Source organism: Sebastes fasciatus, chromosome 22 (assembly GCF_043250625.1).
Source record: "Sebastes fasciatus isolate fSebFas1 chromosome 22, fSebFas1.pri, whole genome shotgun sequence".
Lineage (NCBI taxonomy): Eukaryota > Metazoa > Chordata > Actinopteri > Perciformes > Sebastidae > Sebastes > Sebastes fasciatus.
This window is the reverse complement of record NC_133816.1, coordinates 4,909,716-4,927,846: the sequence shown is the minus strand read 5'-3', so window position 1 is coordinate 4,927,846 and position 18,131 is coordinate 4,909,716. Positions and strand designations below refer to the sequence as shown.

The 18,131-nt window shown below is 39.2% G+C and overlaps 2 protein-coding genes across 9 annotated transcripts in view; both read left to right on the top strand.

Annotated features, from left to right (window-relative positions):
- Positions 1 to 1,939: 1,939 nt before the first annotated feature.
- LOC141760730 (DNA damage-inducible transcript 4-like protein) lies at positions 1,940 to 4,928 on the top strand. The gene is made up of 3 exons (XM_074623793.1): positions 1,940 to 2,036; positions 2,286 to 2,439; positions 3,491 to 4,928. Exons 2-3 carry the CDS (start codon positions 2,349 to 2,351, stop codon positions 3,979 to 3,981), a joined length of 582 nt encoding a protein of 193 aa, XP_074479894.1. The 5' UTR covers positions 1,940 to 2,036; positions 2,286 to 2,348; the 3' UTR covers positions 3,982 to 4,928.
- A 6,249-nt stretch (positions 4,929 to 11,177) lies between these two features.
- The window catches only part of LOC141760220 (sperm-associated antigen 17-like), a 35,003-nt gene continuing 28,049 nt past the window's right edge, over positions 11,178 to 18,131 (top strand). For 5 of the 8 annotated variants that reach the window (XM_074622848.1, XM_074622850.1, XM_074622849.1 and 2 more), the window contains exons 1-8: positions 11,178 to 11,436; positions 12,769 to 12,909; positions 13,437 to 13,496; positions 13,636 to 13,764; positions 13,927 to 14,089; positions 14,389 to 14,601; positions 14,738 to 14,922; positions 15,001 to 15,147. In XM_074622848.1, the coding sequence (XP_074478949.1) occupies positions 11,329 to 11,436; positions 12,769 to 12,909; positions 13,437 to 13,496; positions 13,636 to 13,764; positions 13,927 to 14,089; positions 14,389 to 14,601; positions 14,738 to 14,922; positions 15,001 to 15,147 (1,146 nt within the window). In that variant the 5' untranslated portion in view covers positions 11,178 to 11,328. Of the gene's footprint in view, positions 11,437 to 12,768; positions 12,910 to 13,436; positions 13,497 to 13,635; positions 13,765 to 13,926; positions 14,090 to 14,388; positions 14,602 to 14,737; positions 14,923 to 15,000; positions 15,148 to 16,594; positions 16,788 to 18,131 lie in introns of those variants that run through there. The other 3 variants (XM_074622847.1, XM_074622852.1, XM_074622853.1) reach the window with 3 other exon arrangements.

The window sequence follows — 18,131 nt, the reverse complement described above, 5'->3', positions numbered from 1 at the left end:
CCAGTTACTGGGAGAAACTTTCTGTTTGGACAGTGTATGATGAGGGATAAACTGCTGATGAGTTGAACAAATGGGCTCAGTGTTTACCTGCCAAGTGTAATGTACAAATGTATACACATACAGTAAAGCTGGTCGAGTCGGTGCTTCCTCCTCCCGTATGTAAAGTAGGCCACAGATGTCTGTGTTTTAGACATCCATTTGGGAAAACGTTTCTCTTATTTTGCACATAATTACATGCCCGTCTGATGTGAAAGCCACTGAGAATAGTTTTCATTCTCTGGCCTTCTATTTTTGGGGTACTTTTCCATATGGCAACCACTAATAATGCTTTATTTTGCTGCAGACCCTTTGGCCCTCTGGGATTGGTGAGTGAGGACTCCAAAAAATAATGCTCTTGAGGTCAAACTCCATGTTCATGCTTTGGCCTCTTAATTCAAGACCAGTGCTGTGTTTGAATGTGTTAATCCTGCTGAAAATGCTGTAGATTGTTCAACAATTCTTTTTTTAAATTGGGATAACTACAACATTTTATGCATGATGTTAGTTATCTGATTTTTATTGTTCAGTCTATAATAAAACCGTATGGGTATCTACTACAGTACTTGGTTGTAAAATAGATTTAATCATCTCTTTAGCAAAGAGTAAAAAGAAAAAATTGTTATTTCCTTAGCATTTGACAACAGCATGGCACACTGTCAAAGCCTCATGGGAGATGTAGTAGTTGTTGAATGCTGTCATAAAAAACATTGTTTTATCTTTGCAGATGGGTATATTTTATTCATCTTGTGTTGAAAGAATATGAACTCTGTATTATTGCATGGTTGTACTTAACTTAACATACTTGTATTTGGTGATGCAACATATGAGTCTAAATGGACTATTTTGAACATTGACATTGAATACTGACACTAAGTAAGTCTTTTAATGAGATATAATGACCAATATGATACATCATACAGTATAAGAGGTTGGTTGTCATTCTGTATTTGATATGAAAAATAATATTTAATTGTGTGTTTGCCATTCTTAGTTTAGTTTTGGTCACTTTCATGGTGTCAGTATTGCAAATCCTATCAAAGCTCCATTTTATCTTATCTTAAATAGGTGGATAAATAATAATAATAATAATAATAATAATAATACTTATAATTATATTAGTAATAATTAGATTAGATTAGATTCAACTGTATTGCCAATGCACATAGTACAAGTATAACGAAATGCAGTTTTGCATCTAACCAGAGTGTAAACTAGTAAAGTGCTAAATATGAGGATATACAGTATGTGGTTTATATACATATATACAGATTGCCGTTAAGTGCAAAGGATAGACATATGTTATATTCTGATAAATAAGAGTTAAGTATTAGTTGCATACTGATGAAATCTTGTATACAAAATGTTGTGTAATAATAATAATAATAATTATAATTATAAACTTTATTTATATTGCACCTTTCATACAGGATGAGTAGTTCAAAGTGTTTTACAAAACAGTGGAGAAACAAAAGAATAAATAAATAAACAGACAGATTAAAACATGAATAAGCAATAAAACAAAGGAAGGCATAAGAACAATAAAACATGTAAAAGACAAGAATAAAACAAAGGAAAAGTGCCAGTTATTTAAAGGCTAAATAAACAAGCCCTGTGTGGAAATAAAATACAGGGTTGTAGAAAATTAATCCCAAAAAATCCCTCTTTTTTTCAAAGCAAATACCAAACTTCACTTCATAAACTTCATCTTCCTCGTCCATGTAGCAACACAAATATTCTCCCCCCAAGTACATTGGTCAATTATTTAATTCAAACCCTCTTTGGCAGCCAATCAGGGAAGAGCTACGTATGACGTGAGGAGGCGTGTTCTGATTGGTCAAGCCCTCTGGTCAGCTGAGCTGGATGAGAAGTATAAAACCTCCTCAGAAGTGCAGTCAGCTGCAGTTTAATGTGTCTGTATGTATGTGTGTCAAATTAATAATAACTTATTTATGAGAAACCGTCTTAAGTAAATAAGTTTGCACTTAATAATATTTAAGGTAAGTCATTTAATATTTCAAACAAGTGTCTGTTAGCTAGAAATGAGCAGCTAAAGAGCTTAAATAGTTAACTTCTGTTTAGTTAGGACGGGTTAACTAGTTGTCTACTTGTGGCTAACGTTTTATTTTGACAGTTTGAATCGTTCACATCATAAAGTAGCAGCCTAAATGAGCCACCTGTCTATTAATGAGCTGAAAACAACACTCTTCTGACTGTTGCACTGACGCTGCTATGTCGTTTTCTTCCAGGTATCTTTGCTAAAACCAGAGGAAAACAGCCCACTCCTGCCTGGAGAGATCAAGTCTGTCACCATGGTCGCCACAAGCACTTTAAAAACCAAGAGCAGCGAATGCATCTCAGATCTGTTTGACCGAAGATATGACCAGGCTTGCATTGAGAAAGGTAAGCTAGGTGCTATAGCTTTTTCTCTGTGTTTTTGTCTGTATAGAGAGAGAGATTCGCCAGTTGCTGGATACTTCCAGTGGTAGGTGCTTGTTTATCCCTGTGTGGTGCATGGCTGCAGCAGTGGAGGGGAGGGGAGGGGTGAGGAGAGGGAAGTCAACAGAGGATGAAGTCATCCCTTCAGCCTGTCTTCACAACAGCAGCAGCATGTGGATAATAGCCAGACATTTCTTTCCTGTCCAAAGCTAAATTATTGTATTGCAAAACCTATAATGTGATGGTTTGATTCGTAAATTAATATTTTGGATGCTGTCTGGCTGTGATGTTTATCCTTCTTTTTTCTCATGTGATTGTTGACTCACATCCACACACTGCAACCAGAGGGGATGCAAAAGCAATTCCCTCGATCATGTATTTATTTGTAGTTTAGGTGTGGTCAAAACTAAATAAAAAAAATGTGATTTGTGCATGTCTGCATCTTGAAATAGCCATTTATTGTCTTTCTGTTAGTATTAAAGAGGACCTATTGTGCTTTTTCTCTTTCCTTTAGTGTGTTATATAGTTTTTGTTGCATGTAAAAGGTCTGCAAAATTACAAAGCCCAAAGTCTACTCCAAAGGGAGTAGCAGAGGAACTCTGCTCCTGAAACGCCTCGCTTGAAGTCCCGCCTTTTCTTCCGTAACGTTGTGATGTTACCAAGTAACACATTTGCATAACGGCTAGCTTGGCACGCCCTCGAACAAAACTGGTTAGAGTGGAGCTGGAGCGTTGTCCAAAGAGTTTGGTTCAGTTGGCCAGTCGTAACAGTGGGCCAACTGACCAATCAGAGCAGACTGGGCGGGGCAGAAGCTCAAACAGAGCATTTCAGACAAAGGGTGGAAAGAGGTGCTGCAGCACAGCCGCTATGAGAAAAGAAAAGTGTTTTCTGAACATTACATGTTCTAGTAGATACCCAAAATACATGTATGCACTTAACAATAAGCATAATAGGTCCTCTTTGAATATAACATTGGCATTGGTCCCTAAATGTTCAACTTGCATTGTTTTCCCAGAACTGGATTTCTGGGATCACTGCCTGGCCGAACCCCAGAGGAACACGGATGCCACTGAAGACCGAACTTGTCAACAGCTGGCCAAAATGTTCGAAAACTGCCTGTCACGAGCCAAGAAGACGACGCTGCACTGCTCCTCTGTGCTGGTACCAGAGAAGCTCACGCGTAGAATAGCTCGCGAGGTCCTGCGGCTGGCGTCCTGCGAGCCCTGCGGCCTGCGCGGCTGCGTCCTCTACGTCCACCTGGAACTGGAAAAGGGCTGCAAGCGGCTGGAGCGCATCGTGTACGACGCCACCGTGGTGCCCACGTTTGAGCTGACTCTCGTGTTCAAGCAGGACGGCACCGCCTGGCCCAGCCTGCGGGACTTCCTTTTTATGGGGACCTGCTTCGCCCCGACTTTCAGGCACGTACTTAAACTGAGTCCAGGTTTCCGACTTGTGAAGAAAAAACTGTACTCCTCCTCGGCTGGCACCGTGGTAGAGGAGTGCTGAACTATGGGAGGGATTAGCGCGGGATATCGGGTTTCCAGTGGGTAAAAGCACTTCTGCCCAAATGTAAATGACACTCTGGTGGTGTCATATTTTCTACAGTGTTTTTGTACAATACAGTTTGTCAGTTCAACTATTAGTAGCCAGTTTGGAACTTGGGATGTAAAGTTAAAAGCTTGATAGTTCTGGTTTTGGCTTCAGTGTTTCTAAGTGCATTTTTTTTTTTATCAGCACAATTGTAATATCCTGAATGTTTTTTTCTTTTCTGTTCTAATCGGAGCATTTGTTGCTCAAACACAATTTTAAACTGTACATTTTGCAGATGAATGTAAAACCATGTTCACGTCAACATGTTTAAGAGGGACATACTGTGCGTACACTTTAGTTAAAAGACACTAGCCACTTTGTTGATGTGTCTGTGTGTTTCCAGATCCATTGAATGTGTTCAGCAGCAGTAAACCCACCTGGGCTTGAATAGGAGACTGAAATGTAGTCTTTGGGGGCCATATGTAGCTTGTTGTGTAATGCTGTATTTAGAGCTGCGGATGAAGACTGAATATCTTGTGAAGATGCTGCTGTCATGGTGTGGGCTTCTCACACTATAGGGGAATGTGGATGCCTTAAATGTCCTAGAAATGTACTTTTTTTTTTTCACTCTGAGCTGTTTGATGTAAACGTTTTATGCATTTTTTTTTTACACCCCCTCCCCCAGACGCACCTTTTCAATGCAGAGCCTTTATAGACTATTAAAAGGATGGTTGACCCAAATGTAAACACTTATTTGATTTTATGTAATTTTGTTAACTCGGGACGTGCAAAGAAATTACTGAAGGTCCAGCTAGCAATTCAAGGTTTTTGGTGAATTCCCTACAGTTTTTTGTTCTTTTTTTAAAATGCCATTTGAACAAAACTACGTCTTGTCTATTGGACAATAAAAAATTGAAACCTTACTTTACATTTTTAGACTCATTTGTTCAGTCACAGATAATTGCTGAGTGTTTTCTGGAGCCATGACCGAGCCAGCGATCCTGGAGTGGGCAGGCAACAGTGGCACAATGCAGGCTTTCGAAACTGGGACAACAAGATCTCTACAAGCATGTGATGTGTTTCTTTATCATGCCGGCCAGTATGACAAAAGAATATCTCAGCTTGACATCACGGAAAGCCACCAGCAGTCGCTGTAGAGCAACTTTATAGGCATTATAAGGCTTATTTGTCATAACTAATTCATAAAAAACTATCCCATCTGCTCCCACAGGTTAGTAGTTGAGAAACATCCTCACATAAGTAGCAGTTTGTGCTCAGGCACTGCTGTAGCTCTTTATAGAAGCACATCAGCTGCTTGTGGCGTTTGTGTGACATTTCTCTCGCCGTCTTTAATGGAGGCATCTCCATAGTGATTTTGTGGGCCTCCATTTGTCAGCCATACAAATGAGATTCAGAAAGATTGTGGCACCTGTGTGGGACATTTGTAGTAATGACATTTGTGCTTGAGACCCTTTTTTTCTCCATTTCAGCCTCTTATCTTTGTAAATGCATGATTTTTTTTTTTTAGGCTAAAGTAAGTATGCTATTGATGTAATGGTGTACTACATATTGATTGCGTAAGGGTTTCACTAGTTATCGTCATTTATGTACAGACAACTGAACAGGGTCATGTGGTTACAGTAGGTTAATGACGGAAGCCACATGATCTTGTGCAAGACGCATCACCGTCATTGTGAGGGGACAAAGCACCGGTGATCATTTACTCGGTGTCACATGTACGCAACCTCGTTCGACCCCTTTCCCTCGCTGTGCTCATGTGGGTCAGCAATGCAAGTTGGCACTGAGGGGCCCAAGGTAAGGTCTGTCTGTGGACATATGCAGACAAGCAGGAGCCGTCACAAGGGTCACTGGTAAATATACTGCTACTGAATATCATAAAAATAAGTTGTATAGAACACGTAACCATTACTAAATTTAACACCCCTATTTATAGTTGAGAATTTATGTCTATTCTTTTAAAAAGTACTTGAGTGCTTAAAGCAGCAGTGGGTAGAAATGGAGCAAATATAATTACAAAAAAGTTATTTTTATAAAACGGTCACTATTTACTGACAGTAGTGCATGAGACAGGTAATCTGAAATAAAATCATGTGCCTCTGTGTCCTCCGGTGCTCCTAACGGCATCTGCAAGATTTCACAGACCGGAGGAAAACAGCCAATCCGAGCCGAGCTGGAGACTTGCCGTCTCTGAGCGGCTGTCAATCACTCGCAAACTCAAATATGAATTAATATTCTGTTACTGTAATGCCTATTTCTCGCCTCAAATGTTTTCAGAATCATCTTATAGTGTACTGTTTAGCTGTAAAATGAGAAAGTTTGTGACCCGGCAGCCATGTTGAGATCAGTTGAGGAAATACCAAGCACCGCCCACCAGTTGGAGTAAACTTTCTCCTTTCACAGCTAAACAGTACACTACAAGATGTTTCTGAAAACATTTTAAGTGATAAATAGGCATTACAGTAACAGAATATTGATTCATATTAGATCAGCGCTGCCTAGTTTGACCGTTTGATTGTAGTGATTGACAGCTGTCTCCATTGAATGAACAGCCAATAGGAATGCTCTCTCTCTATGAAATGTGAAACCTGTGATTGGCCAAAGTCTCCTGTCACGGGCTAGATTTTTTAAAGCCTGAAAACAGAGCCGTGAGGAGCTGCAGAAGGTTATTATTTTTGCCCAATGATGCCCAAAACATTCTGCCTACTGCAGGTTTAATCCAGCCTCTTGGAAAAGTACTGAAGTCCTTTCATGCTGCTGCAACCAAAAGAATCAGAGCTGCACTCTACTGGCCGGGCAGCTCATTCACTGAAGCTCATTGGTGCTACTTGAGACACTCAGTGTCGACATGATTCATCTCAAGCCGCGCAGTGTGGGTTTCAGTGACAGTACCGTGTTGTGAAATGCCTCCCTGCCGCAGCTGCAGAGTCAATCACACTGATCAGACTGATCACACATGCCCTCTGCCTGCACAGCACATTCTGTAGCCTTGACAGCCTACAGATGTTTACCAGCTTTTGAGTCCCCCTCTCCATCCTCGGCGGGTGTCCGGGGTCACTTGATAGGCCTGTTTTGTTCCCTAGACGAACTGGGCGTGATTCCACGTTTCCTCCTGACCCACGGGACAGCCTCTTCCTTGGAAAGTGGAAATCTGATGAACGTGGCTTAAGGGTGCATGCATGTCACACTAGGATCCAGTGTGAGCCAGATATGTTTGTCTCCTCAGTGTTTGTATCCATGTAAACAATGTTCTTCTTTTGGGATTTGCATAATCATCTTTTCTTTTTGTTAAATTACAGGACATTCCCAGCCATTCTTATCAAACTTGGCTGTGCATCATCATATATCTTTACACTATAGTATACCTACTGTATAGTAAAAAGTACAGTAGATATAAATGGATTTATAAATAGATGCTTGTTTACTCATTCATTATTTCCATTTGGCATCAGGTAGCAAATAGGATCAGATTTTGGACAGTGCATTGTAATGCCAGCTGCCCTGTGAGACCGTAATTTCACACCAGAAAACAAAAAAAGGAGTCAATTTTTTTTTAATGTAATTGTAATCAAAATTGAAATGTAATTTTCAAGTCAGGTATGGTTCAGTGGTCCCGAGCCACTGTGACAAATCAATAATCACGAACAGCAAAGAATGAGGTCCATCCAGAGAAAGTTGAACTGGTGGGGGTTGGTAAACACGAGCTTGCTGTTTGCTCTTTATATCACATGGTTTCTGGGTATTGAAATTCAAATCTTTCTAACACTGCTGCAGTTCGAGCTGGCGCCATGCAATGTTGGTGAGCGGAATTTAAAATCTACTTTGCATTGCCAAGTAGCACGTAAACACCATAGCTCAGAGGGCAGTCTGATACAGCGGGAGTTAACACAGGCTGAGGGACAGTGCCCATAATGGATCACTGTAGGCATCAAGTATTGAATTTAATCCAACAGGAACGCAAGCGAAAGTAGAATATTATAGAATTTTTTTTAAATTTAGATATCTTAATTTTTTTATTTTTAAGAAATGTTAGCATGCTTACACACTAAACTAAGATTGTGAACATAGTAAATACTCTTAGGCTACTAAATATCTGCATGTTAGCATCGTCATTGTGTGCATGTTAGCATTTAGCATTGCTGTGCCATGTTCCCCAGCTCAATATCCACTTAATATGACACATTAAAGGAACAGTGTGTAGCATTTAGGGGGATCTATTGACAGAAATGGAATATAATATTAATAAGTAGCTTATGTTTTCCTTAGTGTATAATCACCTGAAAATAGGAATTGTTGTGTTTTTGTTACCTTATAATATCTTTTTATACCTACATATAGGGAGCAGGTCTTCTTCATGGAGCCGGCCGCCATGTTTCTACAGGAGCCCAGAATGGACAAACCAAACACTGGCTCTAGATAGGGCCATTTGTGTTTTTGCGTCGGCCACCGTAGTTCTTCTATATGGGAGAGGTTTCAGTTGGTTGCAATCTGCAACTTCACCGCTAGATGCCACCAGATCCTACACATATAAACAGTATACATATATAAATACCTGAAATTACAATTGTTGTGTTTTTGTTTGCTTAGAATGAGCCCTTCATATCTACATAGGGAGCGAGTCCTCCTCACGGAGTCTGACCTCCGTTGATCCTAAAGTAGTGTTATTATGGTAAGGAAGGTCTCTGAGCGAGGCGAACGGCGTTACCGCGGTTTTGCACTCGTTGGCTCATGTTAAAACAGTCTTGGAAAGGGAGGAGTGAGCTGCTGCCAAATCCTACACACTGCACCTTTAAAATTATATAATACATGACTGATGTAATGGATTTGTCTGCGTGTTTTTTCCTCACATCCTCTTGCCCTTAACAGTTATATCATCACTTTATGCTTTATGAACTGTTGACCAACTTGATATTTGAAGACTACCCATCATCTAAATACAGCATTAAAATGTTTGTGAGCACATGATTTAAAATTGATTGCTGCAAGAGGTCATAGATACCTCGAGGTAACATGATGTAAAGTACAGACAGTGTGTTCCTGAGAACTTGGTTTCTTATTTTAATTTATGTTTTGGTTTTGAACACCTCTTGGGTTAGTCATCAATCAGCAATTTCCCTTGGGATAAGATAAAGTGTTTTATCTAATAATTTGAATAAGAGTCATTATTTTGAGTAACCAAGTAGAAAGTGGATGAGGTTCTCAAATAAACCATTACGACTGTGTAATGAAACAAAATAGCCCCAGCAGACACATGATGCACACGTTTAACAGCAGTGTATTCCTAAAAAATATGGATATTTTGAGATGTTGCTATGCTATTCGCAGCAGTGGCGGATGGAGTGTTATTTAAGTGTCACTACAGTGTTTATCTGGCTGGTGTGTGACCTTTGTATAGTCCGCTGCCTCTGGAAGGTTTGGAGCTGACAACTCCTCCATAACTAATGCCCTGCTGGCTTCAAACATGGATTTCTCTGGCATCTGACAAGTGGGCGTCGTCTCACTTTTGACCTTTTACGGCGAGCTGCTGGAAGTAGGTTGTTGCCTGGGTGAAATCACCTTCATGACAATGGCCCCTTGCATTAATAAAACTGCCCCAAAATCTGTGCCAAATCATGACTTTGGTGCAGAGATGTGGTGCATGCAATTCTTTATAATAAGCTCTGATGAATAGAGCAAGAAGCATTCCAATGAGTCTTTTTTAACAGAGGCCCAGTGTATGCGCTGTATTGAGTCATTAATTTAGAAAATGGAGCATTTTTTCTGGCTCAGAGACACCTCATTGAGACAGCTCTGCCATAGTCCAGAAAGCTTCTATTGACAAAGGGAATATATTGTATAACAATTGTAGTAAGTGTATGTGCCATGATGTTAAAGCGCATCTCTGGTGTCAATCTTGCTTATAATTTCAGCTGCGTTGCACAAAAAGTCGGAAAGTAAAACAGGAAGTGCTTCAGCATGACTGACCATGCTTTTCTTGCTCATTCTTTTCCAGTAAGATGTCAAAATACAGTCATGAAAGTGTCTTTGTCTTCCCCTGAAAAGCATGATAACAGCTCTGCTGGAACTTTTTTTTGGATATGTGAAATCATATGACATATATACTGTATGTATCATGAATAGAACAGGCATATTATATATATTATGTTTTTTTATTCCACCACTATACTTGAAACAGCAACTGAGAATTTTCTTTTCCATTTCAATAACTGAATTATAATTGAACGCAGAATAAAAAAAAGAGTGCATGATTATTAAGATATGTTGTAGCTCATTTAATTGTTGCCTGATAGTGTGTAGGAGTGCTGAAGTGGCCACGACCCCCTTCACACTTCACTCTTCATTATCATTAATTTAATACAGTATATTTATATTCATTCCACTTCAGTATTCATCTAATTAGCATTAAAAAATCTCCCTGGCCAAGGTTAAATCTGCCGTGTCATATATTGAATGCATCATTATGGTTTAAAATAGATCTTTATTCTACTCAAGATTCATAGAATTAGAGACTATTCATCTCGGTGTTGCTATAATTTAACCTCTGTCTTGTTGCTCAGCTCATCTGGTCATTACATAGATTAAATTACATTGTTATGTCAGTTTATGTGTTCCAGATGGTGCTCTGAGAATTCCTTTTCTGATTCACTGAAATCAAACCAACTGTTTATCACAGTTTTGTGCCTTCATTCAATGACTGAACCAAGCAGAATTGGTTACTTTTTGGATGCCAGATGGTTGCAATTTATGGATTATGCCCTTGTGGAATGGCTGCACAGTGTACCATTATAATGATAGGCAATAATTATAATTGTTGTGAAATAGTGAAATATTGTGTAAATTGTAAAAAAGTAAAAATTAATGTTTTGGACAAGGAGTATTGTCTCACAGTCCAGAGAGCCCACTGCCATCTAGTGGAGAAAAGGAATACTTGACATGTTACCTACAAAATATATATTTCTATTTAAACTAAATTATTTCATTGTTGAAAAGGGAAATTCTGTTCCACAAAAAAAGTGAATTCTTTTTTTTACTACAGATTCAATTCAAATGTGTTTTATTGTTTTGACTTTGTAAGATGTATTGCTCTGTCCAACAATGTGAAAACCGAAATGCTTTTGTTTTGAAAGTTTACAGGAAATTATCACTTTGGGAAACTTGATGCTTGGCGGTTGCCAGGGGCAACACAAGCACCAGGTGACAACAGACGACTTTTAGTTAACTTGCAGGTTTTATCTAGCTTAATCTGATGTTTGCCCTGGCGACTTTAAGCTTAGCTTTTTTTTTACTGTAGATAATTGAGTGTAAATGCCACTTAAAGCAGCTAAGAAAGGCTCAGCAGCCAGAAGTGCTCCTGGAGTCGCAGCTGTCAACAAGAACTGGGAGGCTGCTCTCACCAGAGAACAGTTTCAAGAGGTTTGTTTACTCAATTTGACTTCTTTATTCGGTTTAACTTCATTCATTTGTTCAAAATATATCTCTTTCATCACACAAAGTGAAACTTGTAACGTTGCAGGTGTTATTACCTGGCTACACACGGTAGTTAAACTTCTACAGGTTGCCTAGCAGCCAGCTAGCTAGCTAACGTTACTCTTCATTTCAGGTAGAAGAAATGATTTAAAATGGGGTGTTATCCACCAAACTCCTTCTTGGGACAATTTCAGTAAAGTTAAAAATGTCTATCCTGTGAAAAAAGTGTTGTCAAACATACTTCCGCCATAAAAAAAAAACAGCAAACATTTGAGCTTTTATTTCGAAAGTAAGACATCCGAACCGGAAGTCTATGTGGTTGAGGTTATCTTGAGGCACTTCTCTCCAGTAAATCCAATGAATTGCTAAAACTGAGATTGAATGTTGATCACAATAACTGCAACTTGTCTGAGACTGAGATTGAAACTACTGATCATCTGTTTTTCCACTGTATTTATTCTGCGGCATTCTGGGAAGATTTGCAGGACTGGCTGTCAACCAAAATCCAACTACTTGCTCCTCTCACAAGAGAAAATATTGTGTTTGGTATTAACATGAAGGACATGAAGGAGTTGATATTGAACAATCTGATACTGCTGGCAAATTTCTTCATCCATGCATCCAAATGGAGGAGAATGAAACCCCTATTTTCCGTTTTCAAAAGGGACCTTGTGGACAATCATCTCAGTGCTTTAAGACTAATGGAAGGACAACATGCAAAGTGTCTCCTCAGAGCTTATGAAGAACTGAACATATATGATGATGACCCCTAGAGCTACTATGGAAGAGTGCAGTCTTATTATTATTTATTTATTAATGCATTTCTTTTTTTGTTCCTTGAATTATTTTCTACCCCCTTTTATTTTTGTTATTGTATTATTTTTTATAATTTCAGTTATCTTTGTGCCTTGTATGTTAGAAGTATTGAGTTTAGATTACAATGCCTTAATGTTTGTAAATTAATTTTCTTCAATATATTAATAAAAAATAAATAAAAAAACTTCCAGTAAAACCTTCTAAGTTACATTTGTTGTACTATGGCGCTGCAGCTACATCACACTGCAACATTTCAACAGTTGTGTTAGTATCATTTAGCTTTTTTCTATCAGTAAAAGTTGTGTAATGTATACACATTTGTTTAGTCCACGCAAAATCCACCTGTCAGTTAACTGTAATGATGTGAAATCAGTGTAACCTGTGGTTGTTGACTTGGATGATGTATGCGTATCATAGCATATAGATAATGTTATTATCCTGGTATTCTTATGCCCTTTCCAGGAGTCATGGCAGGCCTGTGTGTCTTTGGTGGTTGGGAGAAGTCCAGAGGAGGAGGAACTGACCCAGGCTTTGTCTTTGGCCGTGCAGAAACCACTACGCAAACTTTTCACCTTGTTGACCTGGGATAGCACCCTTACAAAGGTATTCTTAGTTTGGTCCGAGTTATTTTTTATTCATAGTGTCTCCTGTATTTTTGTAGAGCTCTTCATGCTGTCACTACAGTACACTTAAACTGTTATAAAACTAACTGAAAACGAATTTATATTAAATAAACTCAGCTGAACTTGGCACTGTCATTAAGTTATCAATCTAACCTCTTGTGTGTCTATGTAACTTTCCCATCTTATATAAACAGAAAGGTTAAATTTCTCACATTTTATTCTAGTATCATTAGTTCCAAATTTGTAAACTCATTTTAGCCACAATCTAAATATCTCCATGTATTGAGTATTCAACAATTAGGTATTAGATCTCATATTTTATGAAATAATTTGTAGCTTTGATCGCCCTTCTCATTGTATTGATGATAGCATAATTTAATGACTACTCAGTATTATTTGTCATCAACTTATCTACTTAATGAGGCACCAAAAAATGGTGTCAGTGCACTTCTAATATCTTGTATTTTGTCAAAAATCAAAATGCTCCCCTGTCTGACTTTATTGCAGATCCATGAACTGGGGAATCCCAAAGCAAAAAGACCTGATGACATCCCCGAGTTCTACGAGGTAGGGTTGGGAATGAGGGTTTCTAATATGTTGTGTGTCAGTCTGTCAGACCCTCTGGTTGTCTTAGAGAAACCCTGGGTGTTTGTGTGCATGTGTGTCTTTGAGCTGGCTTTGTTCTCTGTGTTTATGTCTCGTGTAGGTTACAGAGCTTGCTAAGGTGCTGCTGGATGCCGGAGAGGAGATTCCTTGTGACCTGATGGCAAAAATACTGAAGTTCCAGCTGCTACAGCTCAAAACCAATGATCAGCAGAGGAGGGAAGCCAAGAAGGTGAGTGCTTCTACATATATGTGATTCTATGTGTTAATTATAATTTAGTAACATTGTTGAACTGGAGTGGATTTTCACTCGGGTTTGTCAAATAGAGGAAGAGTTAATGGGATCTTTCTCAGGGTTTTTATTGTGCAATTTTGTCATTTTTGTCTGTTTAAGGCTGAGGAGAAGGCAAAGGCCAGAGCTCCCTCTGCCAGCAAGGACAAAGGAGGGGCCAAGGTCTCTGACAAAAAGGAAAAGAATCCGCCCTCACCTGGACCTTCAAAGGATAAGAAGACTAAGTTCAGCCGCAGGGATGATGTTGAGCCACCAAAGTTCATAGGTAAAAACTCTAATTAAAACCAACTGTAGGCTATGGAGTTCAAAAAGCTAAGATACTCGGACACCCCGGTAGCTCACCTGGGTTCAAATCCGACCTGAGGCCCTTTGCTACAGGTCGTCCCCTACCTCTCCCCATTTCATGACTAACACTATCTCTAGCAATTAAATGCAAAAAGGCCCAAAAAATAGTCTTTAAAAAAAGTGAAAATACTGAGAAAATACTAGTAGTGTGTCTGTGTTTGTGTATGTGAGAGTGAGAACTCACTCTGTGTATTTTGTCTTTTGTATGTCTGGCCATAGATGACGAACCACAGGATGGTCCTCAACACTACATCCTACTGCTGGGCTTCTACCAGCCCCACCTGATTGCAGAGCTTGATGCCATAGGTGTACATGTTGCCAATGTCATTCAATTGTGTTCAGAGCACACACAAACTTCTGAGGGACAGAAGGAGCAACACCCCTGTGAGGGCAATGAGCAGAATCTGGGAGCTTCTCCAGTTATGGATGCAGGTAAAGGGCCTTCAGTATACACAATATACTGTAATAGCTTTTATTTGGATTCAGACTCATCAGTATACCCCTTATTTTTTATATTTGTTGTATGTTGTTATCAACATTACATCATCCTTTCCTTTGTGTGTGCCAGAAGCAGAGGTTCATGGTAGCGTAGAGCTGGCTGAGCAGGCCAGGAAGTTGGATCTATTCTGGTCAGGTCTGAGACCAGTTTTGGACAGCGGGCCACCTGACTCCAAGCTCCGTGATGTGGTTCAGCTCAGCTACACTGTCCCAGATCTCGGGCCTCCCATCGACACACAGGAACCTGAGGCTGAGGTGAGTTGGATTTGTTTCGTAGATCTAATCTCATTGAAGCTTTACTGTGAATTTGAATCCTAATCTGTGTGTGTCCAGCTGGAGATGGGAAGCCAAATATTCGAGGGTGTGGCCAATCTCATGTATGACTGTCTGGACTGGCGCAGGCAACATCAGCACTACATGGACAACATCAAACTCATCAGTGTACCCACTATTGTTGAGTTGGGTCCACAGCCTGTAGAGGTACACATCTACACACATGCATGCACAACAGTCAGTATAACTACACAATAGGGCTGCAACTAACGTTATTTTCATTATTGATTGATCTGCTGGTTATTTTCTCAATTAATCAAATCCATTTTTTTATATACCACATTTCATATGACAGGTGTAGATTCAATGTGCTTCAAATAAAAACAAAAAAATAGGCAAAAATCACATATGACAAAAACATAAAAAAAAACATAAGAAAAGAAGGTATTATTATTATTAATAATAATGGAATAATAACAATAATATAATATAATACTGATTCTAAAATAAAAGTTTTACTTGTTAACCACACACTAAACACAACTAAAAGGTTGCGAAAAAAGATATGTTTTGAGTCTGCTTTTAAAAGAAGAAACTGTTGTAGCAGACCGTAGTTCAAGTGGCAGAGAATTCCAGAGAGTAGGACCATATTAATGACTGAAGGCACCATGAACTGATTTTGAATTTATTCGTGGCATAGTGACGAGACCTTTACTTGATGATCTAAGCCTTAGATCATCACGTTAGCTAGCTAACAGTGGCAAACACGTTTGTCTCTACCTGATGATGTTTGGTGTTTTTACACAAGGCCTATTGAAGGAGGTTGGGTCACACTTAATCAACGCGCCTTCGGGGTACCGCACATGCGCAGTAATATCTGCTCTGCACTCGCCGAAATTGAGCCGATCGCAACGCACGACCGCAGCTCCAGTTACACTGCGCATGTGTTATACCCAATACAAGACCCGTGTCCGTCCGTGTCTAAGCCTCCTTCAATAGGCTTTGGTTTTATGGCAGCTTGCATTTTACCTCCTTTAGGTTTTACCTGTTCACTTTGCTAAATAATAATAAAAAAATAATCTAGTACCACTGCCTCCGCGGCACACTAGATGGCGCTCTGCGGCACACCGGTGTGCCGGTTGAGAATGGCTGATCTAAGGGATCTGTCCGGTGTGTATTCAGTGAGCGATCGACTAAATGTTTTGGTGAAATGTCTGAAAAAAGTGAACAATGTGAACGATATTCAGTTTCCTTGTAAAGGAAAATGCAGACACAGCAGAGGATGGTTTCAATCCACCGACCTCTGGGTTATGGGCCCAGCAATGTCTAGCTTAGAAAGTCAGTGCTGTATTCATCAGGCCACTGGGTTGCTGCACCTGCTGAAGAGCCACTGTACACAATACAGTGCTAGTTACATTGACACTGTAGTGTCTTTAAGTGCATTTCGTTTGGACAGATGTTTGTCCAACCAACAGTTCAAAACAAGAGTCAGTGAATTTGTGGCATTTTTCTTCACCATCTTATGAAGGGTACATGAAATTATAATTGCCAAGGGTATTCATTTTCATACAGTACAGAATATCATGAACAGCATATGCTGACACCAAAGAATAGTTACAATTTACCCAGTGTAGTAGAGCCCAGCAGTGACCTCTAGTGGACTAAAGCGGAAGTGGCACAACCAGAATGCCTGTTACCTCACTCAGTCAGACACGGAGGCACCACCGAGAGATTGGACAATTAAGGAGGCAGCTTTCCATGTGGACTATTTTGTTGTTGTGCATTGATGAAACTACGTAAGTACTGATTCTTTAGCTGCTAAAGACATCTCCTGTTCGAGTTCAAAGGTAATTGTTGAGATTTTGTCGAGTTTTAGCCATTTGTGGTGTAAATTGGTCTGATGCAACAGCTAATTAGCAGACATGCTGCCATGATTCTGCGTTTCTTCAGGTGGTGGTTATACATTATTAATGTATGTATTATTTATGTTGGTGGTTAGTTAATGTTTTTGGCATAAATACTACGTGTTTTTGCCATATTATTACTGTATTGAATCGCCCGTTGCTAATTACTGGGGCGGCTTTGGCTCAGAGGTACCAAGTGGAAGGTCAGCGGTTCGATTCCCCGGCTCCTCCAGTCCAAATGTGGACGTGTCCTTTAGCAAGATACTTAACCCCAAATTGCTCTCGCTGTGTGAATGTAGTGTAGTGAAGTGTAGTGTAAAGCGCTTTGAGTGGTCGGGAGACTAGAAAAGTGCCATATAAATGCAAGTCCATTTACCATTGTGCATCATGCAAATCTGTAACTTCTTAGTTATTCTCATGTTCTCTATCGGAATAATAGTTTTGCTTGATTTAACTAATGGTTTCCTATATGCATGTCTATCCACAGACCACACACACAAACACACACACACACACACCAGGGTTATTATAGTAAACTAAAACGAAAATAAGCAGTGAAAAGTAGTGTTAGTGAACTGAAACTAATTAAAATTAAATCCTTTAAGAAAAATCTAAAACTAAACTGAAATGATATTGCCTGGTTAAAAAAACTAATAAAAATGTGAATTGATTTCAGTTTTAGTTTTTTTTTTAGCTATAATATATCACTGCCAATAAAAGAAACAACATGAATTTCCATCATGTCTTGTTGAATCACTAAAACTGAAAGGACTTGACCAGGAGATGGCGCTGTGCCGCCATGGCTTCAGACTGTACACTCAAGTAGTGTGAAGATTAAACAAACATTATGGCCATTCTTACACAGTTCTCCAACCATGTATTTTGTATGTATATGTAGCTACATACTTGAGACATTATAAAACTATATATATAAACAAATATATATAAAAACGAAAGCTAACCTTTCCAATAAAGTAAAACTAAACTAAAACTAGCATATGCACTCTGAAAACTAACTAAAACTAAACTAAAATGAAATTCAAAAATCAAATAAATTAAATTGAAAATGTAAAATTATTAATGCACACACGCACGCACACACGCACACACACACACACACACACACACACATACTGTACACACACAATTAAACAAAACAATTGTGCAATATCCCCTCTCAGGACCCTGATTCTTTAACTGGAATCAATGTCTTTAAAGGCCGCCTCAACCAGTGGAATTTAGAGTGGCAGTGTTACCTCCGCAGTGAACAGTAATGAAGTTGCTGGA